Raw genomic sequence first — 7044 nt, 5'->3', positions numbered from 1 at the left:
GTGTGATATTTTGGATAATCGGACTTTTTGCTTGCTCCATAATTTTAGTGGACGTTTCTTTCTGGTTTTCACATTTGAATTGAGTTTGGAAATCCGTGAATGGCAGTTTGAACTCATTTGAGAGTTTATCCTTCACTTTTTGTGACAGCTTATCATCCGTCTCGTTTCCTTATCCATAATGCGAGGGAATCCATAAAAGGGAAATTTCGCTTAGAAATTTTTTTTTTTTATTTCATTAATTTGTTTTCTAATTTGCATGATTTATGGGTTTGATTTGATAGTCAATTTACCGGAATTGCGAATCTAGTTAATATCCTAGCACGAGCAAAGTGGCATTTCTGGTACTTTTTAGTGACTATTTCTCTCCGTGAAATGGAATGAATGAAATTTTATGAAAAAAATCGCAATTTTTTGTTTTCCAGATTGCCTTTATTCAATACATCGCAATTACATACTTGCTTCATAAAATTGTTCGACAAAATTCAACCGCTGTTTCGGGAATCGAAAATTTCGCTCATTAATATATTTTTTTCTCTAAGTCTACTTAACTATAAATATACCTTTCTATTTTTAAATAGATGTAGTTTACGTACGTTTACGTAGAAGTAAATATCCGTAGGCGAACAAAGTGGTGAAATATTTATATTAAATAACATATGCATGTCGTCCAGCGACTGCAGTTGATATAGATGATACGAGGGTGCTGGTCAAGTCTACATTTATGGCACTGATGTTCCAAAGTTTCGAGAATTCCCCATCGATGTCTCGAAATTCATGGAAGTATCAGGAGGAAGGATAATGAAACACTCGCTTTAAAAGTGCAGAAAATTATCTTCTTTTGATTGACTTCAATTGAAGATTCGATTTAACGATTTAATGCGAAATTAACTACTTGATATGAAATTGGGGTATTTTATTGGCGAAACGACCCCTGAATTGTGCAGATGCTGAAGATTAATGAGGTGCTGATTTTGGTTTTCTTTTGAAGATAGTTTCGATCAGATCCGATATGACTATAGGAATGGAGCGCCCGCGCCCCCATTTTTAATCATTAACGATAGATATCGCTATTTGTGTTGAATATCTATGGTATAATATTCTGTATTTTAAACTATTGATGTTAAACTTTGCGTAGCATGATTGTTATCGGTCATGATTAATATCGCAGTATGCGTCCTTGAACATTACACAGTTTGTTTTGTTGATGTAACATTTTTTTTATTGATATTGTGTAATAGTATATTTTGATACAAGTGCGTTCTGCGATCCGTGGGGTGTAGGTATTCATAGGGGGGAGTACTCTTCCCGGGGTCAAATAATTTTTTTCTCACGATTGTTGAATGGGTTTTTCATCGTAAATATCTATCCATTATACTAAAGTGTGTGGGCCAATCAACGTCTCAAATCTCCCACTAAATTTTGACTATCATTTGCATGAGGTAATGATGACCTTGAGACATTATCTTCCGTTAAAACATTTTTTTTTCATTGTTGGAGCAAATACTATTTACGGCACTTTCACCCATCACCTGAGCGCTGCCATTTGCCTCAGCCATCGCTAGCGCCTCTATCGGACTCTGGCGTTTATTCAGAAATCGAGTAATTGAAGAGATTGTGTACTAAAACATGGGATTCCCCTGTCTAGTTTATGAAATTGAAGGAATTTCAGTCGACGCTTTGATTTCATTTCGAGAATTCTTATGAGTCCAAGTCCATACTGAAGTCATCAGTGCAAATATTATTTCTAGAGTTGTCTTCGACGATTTTCATCAAGTTAAAAATTATGTTACATCAACAAAAAAACCTCATAAACTGATTAAAATAAAAAAAGTATCAATAACTACAATTTTTTCGATCACTATTTGTTGTGTTCACCAAAAAATTATTCTCTCATATTGCATGGAAGTGGAATCCATTTGAATTAATTTGTACGGTAAAGTTGTGTGTCCATGAATCATGATAATTTGAAATAATGAACAAATTTCACTGCATTAAAAATATTCTAGAGAATAAAAATAATAAGATAAAAGGCAGTTACGCCCGACTGGCGTTCCAGTCTCGATGAACCAGTCGGCTCCACGAACAGTTGACCTTGAAAGTTATGTCCATTCTATTCGATGTTCGATTACTTGCATTACTTACAAGGCGTCCTAGGGTTCCGCTTCTAGTTTCAACGAAACATATATATGTTGTAGAGGACTCAAAATAAAAGAGCAGGATTTTTTAAGGGACTAATAGACGGTTCAGCAGACATGACTAAACATTGTAGAAGCATCATTAATCGCTCATGAAAAGTGATGAAATATGTGTAGGTGAGCCCGAAGAACAGCTGAATCGGATCATTAGTTCATGAGATAATTCACTTTATATGAAAATCGATTTCCTTCAAAATTTCGAAAACAAACCCACCTTTTTCAATATTTCACCTCCCAAAATTTCCATCTCGATGTACTCCATTTTAACTGATTAAAAAATATATATCCATTCGAAATAAGTGTTTAAGATATTCCAAATTTCCTGTTTTCTCTAAAACAAAGTTTGTTAACACAGTAACCTTGCAAAAACCTCATTCATCAACTTGAAATTTGGCATGAAGTTTCCGCTTGTTTCATATTACTAACTAGATAACTAAAAATAATTGTGATAATTGCCCTCCCCCCCTGTGCCCCGCTCTAACAAGCTATTAATTGCGGTCTGCATCACTTTTCATGAGCTATTAGTTACGAGAATGAATTTTTGCAAAAATACTCCTATAAATGGAATTGGATAATCGTCTCTCGGGATGGTCAACTTCAGAGACTAGTTTTCTTTTAAAATCATGTGTTAGCAGTTGAAACAATGTGTGGCCTTTAGTTTTGAGTCCTCTACATCTTCTATAAGTTTCACCGAAATCAGAGAGAGAAACCTACCCAGGGCTCGGTGTTAGGACTTTTCATTTTACAGTTATTCATCGACTAATTCCCAGAGCATGAGCGCCGCGTCAGTTCCGCCGACGGTCACAACGTTTTGATCATTGTAGAGGAAGCGGGCAGATGCAACTAGCGAACTGTAGACTTTTTCCTCGAGGTACTCGGCTTTAGCACTGGTGCATGGGTATCTGAAGAGACGCAGGTAACCCTCGGCATCGCCACTTACGAGCATATCGTGAGCTGCTGAACGACTCGCGGTTGTCAGTACTGTTGTCAGCGGGTAGTAACGGTTATTCCACATCCCTAAATCATCATTAAATTTCTTATTATCTTGTTCTGTTAAGCAATGATTTGTCTTTTTTGTGGTTGTTTAAGTGAGTCTACCTTATAAACTATTTTGTGTATTGAAGAAATTATTTGTTTCTGGGAGGTGGAGTTTTGAAATGTTGGACATTAAAAAATTTCATTTAATAATTTAAAATTTTCATAGAAATTCCGATGGGCAAAAAATTTAGTGGGATCATTAGTGAATATTTGGATAAATTTATGCAAGTGCGATGGGGTGGTAACGAGTGTGAAGTTGGCGGCCCGAGGCGAAGCCGACGCCCGAGGCTGCCAATCACCCGAGTTAACAGACCCCGTCGCACGTGTATCCGAACTATACTTTTGGTTAGTGATGTTACGTTCAGGGAGTGGTGAACTGTCATCTTTCGTTTACAATTTTTGACTTTTCGTTTACTTGTAAACGAAAGGGCACTTTTCGACACGGGCTGAACGTAGCAGGAGTGACAAAAAATAATTTAAAGTCCCACCTGAAACCGTATACCCAACGGTGCAGTTATGAGTATGCCATTTGACGTCTTTCATGACTATCGGACTCTTTTCCGACTGCAGTGCCTTCACATCCCCTAAAAAATAATCAAACAATTATTTCAGGTCATGGAACATTACTCATTTATACGATACGCACAAAATACAAGATCGTAATCTTGAGTGACTGTCTGGAGGAATCTGCTATCTGAACTCCAGTCAAGTTGAACCAATGGTTGAGTTCCTCGAATTTTATTGCTCTTTTTGTAGGAAAATCCGTCCCTCGATACACGAAACAGATAGATACTGCCGTTCTGTGATCCCATGGCAATTATTTCCCCAGCTGAAAACACATATGGATCATTCCTTGAAACAGAAAAATTAAGTCAATAATTCGAGAAATATTATTTTGTGTGCAGCTGGGCAGATATGACTGACGTTGTACCGTGACCCCCAAACCGTCCGGGTGAATCCACCTACGGAGGGCTTCTAGCCTCAATAGAAAAAATCGAAAAATTGACAATTTCATGATTATTAATTTTGAAAAAACTCACTCGGATTATATCCAATACAAGATATAGGTGACCCGCAGACCCTGAGCGTCGCAACCGCAGCCCCAGTATCAGCTGCGAGTACAAGAAGATGACCTTCCGACGAACCAGCAGCAAGGGCCACCCCAAATGGATGAAAAGCAATGCAAATGCACTCGAAGCCCACCTGAAAGTTAAATGAATGTTAATTTCCTGTGATATTTCTCTCAACAATATCTTATCGTGTGATATTTGTGTTTAATAATATTTAGTTGTTAGAGACTTCTGATTAATAATATTGTGTCGTATGTTATTCTATCGTATTATTTTGTTGTGTGTTAGTTTTTTTATGCCATTTGGAGGGTTCCAAATAAATTGACAAACCTGCGTTGTCCACAACAATTTATGTCTTCTCCATAGTGCGATATTTTTATCGTGCCCGGCTGTGGCAAAGACCTCGTCATCTGGATGCACAGCAAGTCCCCATAACTGTCTGCCATGGCCAAACACAACTTGATTGAATCTACGTTGTAGTGAGCCCTCGAGAATGTTATTTCGTGTTGTTCCCACGTAAATATTGCCGTCATTTCTCCCTGGTCGCTGGGGGTAAATACTCCGCACACCACCAGCTGCCTCTGGTAACTAATAAAAATTGAAACAACACGATCATTTACGTTATTTGATTCTATTTATACAAAATCTATGACCTTGAATGCTGGTTGGTTTGTTTCCTTTTCAAGGTAAACGAGACCGAATGCGCTCTTCGCGCGTCCTATTTATATTTTCCTCTTCGAACACATTGATCAATGCGAGAAAAGTCTTTTCATGAAATAAGCATTTTTGTCAGAATGTTTGAATTTTTTTTTTATTATTCCGGCTCTTTTTATACTCTTTTTTGGGATTAGCGGCCCTATTTCCTACCAATCCATGCGGCTGTGTGGGTCGACTTTTGAAGAAAATACGATAATTGCGGGAGAAATTGCGAATTATAAGTCGTATAATATGAAGATTTTCTAATGTTGGATTAATATGTATATATATGTATATTGGATGTAGTCGCGAAGATATTAATTTTTGCTTTCGAATGGAGTCATTACCATCGGTCAATCCTTTGATTTTTAGATTTTGTTTGAAAATTATGACCTACCAATCTTACTATCACTTGACAATCTCGCAAAATACTCATCGGATCGAATTCATTTTCAATAAAAACCGAATTATAAATTTAATTCTAATCGGAAATCTTACCTTAGTATCTGTAATCCGCTTGTAATTTTGTAATGAGTCCCACGCGGCAATCTTCCGGTCTTTTTCTCCTCCAGACAGTAAAGTTCCTTCTGAGAGCATCACTAAGGAGCTTATGCCTTTGTTATGAGCCTCAAACTCCATGCGAACAAAATAAGCACCGTCCGCGTCGACGGAATAAACTGTGATGAATCCGTCGGAATCTGCTGTTACTACATCACCATCTTGCTCGAATTGAATGCTGGTGACGTGCGTTCGAGAAGGCTGTAGGTAAAGTAGTAAAAAACGTGAATAAAATTATTTCCACGTCCTGGAAAACGCGATTTTCCGGGCGCCCAATGCTCAGTAATGTTTTTTCTCATTTGACCACTACATGTCAAAATGAGATTTGATTATGTCCGCAGGGAAAACTTAAGACGTTTTAAACTCGAAGTTGGTCGGTAAATTTACTCTAAATAATTTTCCAAAACGTTACGTCCAAAGTGAAGCTTGAAAATGGGGATTAATTTTGAATGAAAAAATCTTTTAGAACTTTTGGATGCGGAAGGAATTTTTTCAGGTGATTTCAAGTGGAAGTTGTGGCAATCAGACGTGTGGAATGACCGGTTGCCTATCAGGGAGGGAAATGCAAGGGTGTTATCCCCACGATATGTCCCGACTCCTCTCAGGTGAGCAAAATAACAGTTCGTGTTTTTGGTTTAAATAGTTTGAACACAATTAATCAATTTCTCAATCGAATTTGAAAAATTTTCCGCGGGAGGTCCACAGCATCGGTTGGGACAAATCGACACGTCCCGAGGCGGGAGAACAAAGAACATTCTGTAGGAACATTCTCGCCCCGAGGCGGGATAGGCTTCGACGCATTTTTTTGTGGCGATCAATCTAGACGTGAGGATTTAGTAAGTGGTACTGAATGAAGTTGTTTACTGGTTTAATGATGTCAGTCCGCTCGAAGAATCCATCTTTGCGACGGTTCCAAAACGTCAAATGCCCACGACCATGTGTTATCAGGAGATTGTCATCAAGAGGATGAAAGGCTGCACCTGTCAAGTCTTCTTGTAGTGTCTGGAAAGATTTAATGGTTCATCATGACTTCGATAAGTTTTTCTTGATTATCAATTCTAAGGGAGAGTTGATCGAAAGTGATAAGATTTTTTTTTTGTAAAATTAAGATGTAAAGGGAGTGATATTTCTGTTTATAAGAGTAACTTTCTTGACAACGATTTGGTGACGGATGCCACGTAACGAGATATATAAACCAGGCTTTTTTTGATACAATTTTACAAGAAAATTTGACTGAAAAAATGGATTGTCCACACCGGGACTCGAATCCGGGACCTACCCCAGGATTAACCCCCACTATATAATCGTAAGATAATCAATATATATATAGATTGGCAAGGGAGGTCAAAAAACGCATTCAAATAAATAGATTAAAGTCAAAAGTGACGAGAAACAAGAGTACCGATAAAATCTATTTGATAAATCATACTGTGATGGATCACTGTAATTAAGAAAAAAGTAATGAATAATGTCTGAATGAAAAAGGA

General features: G+C 37.5%; 1 protein-coding gene across 3 annotated transcripts in view; it reads right to left on the bottom strand.

Annotated features, from left to right (window-relative positions):
* Positions 1-2652: 2652 nt before the first annotated feature.
* Dcx-emap (Doublecortin-domain-containing echinoderm-microtubule-associated protein) overlaps positions 2653-7044 on the bottom strand; it is a 39675-nt gene continuing 35283 nt past the window's right edge. For 2 of the 3 annotated variants that reach the window (XM_064119458.1, XM_064119459.1), the window contains exons 7-13: positions 6422-6559; positions 5498-5758; positions 4634-4891; positions 4274-4436; positions 3880-4062; positions 3722-3817; positions 2655-3212 (exon numbers count right to left, since the gene is read on the bottom strand). In XM_064119458.1, coding sequence (XP_063975528.1) covers positions 2944-3212; positions 3722-3817; positions 3880-4062; positions 4274-4436; positions 4634-4891; positions 5498-5758; positions 6422-6559 — 1368 coding nt within the window. In that variant the 3' untranslated portion in view covers positions 2655-2943. Of the gene's footprint in view, positions 3213-3721; positions 3818-3879; positions 4063-4273; positions 4437-4633; positions 4892-5497; positions 5759-6421; positions 6560-7044 lie in introns of all 3 variants that reach the window. The other variant, XM_064119456.1, reaches the window with a different exon arrangement.

This window comes from Diachasmimorpha longicaudata, chromosome 4 (assembly GCF_034640455.1).
Source record: "Diachasmimorpha longicaudata isolate KC_UGA_2023 chromosome 4, iyDiaLong2, whole genome shotgun sequence".
Lineage (NCBI taxonomy): Eukaryota > Metazoa > Arthropoda > Insecta > Hymenoptera > Braconidae > Diachasmimorpha > Diachasmimorpha longicaudata.
Note: the sequence above shows the minus strand (reverse complement) of the source record. Positions and strands in the feature narration are given on the sequence as shown.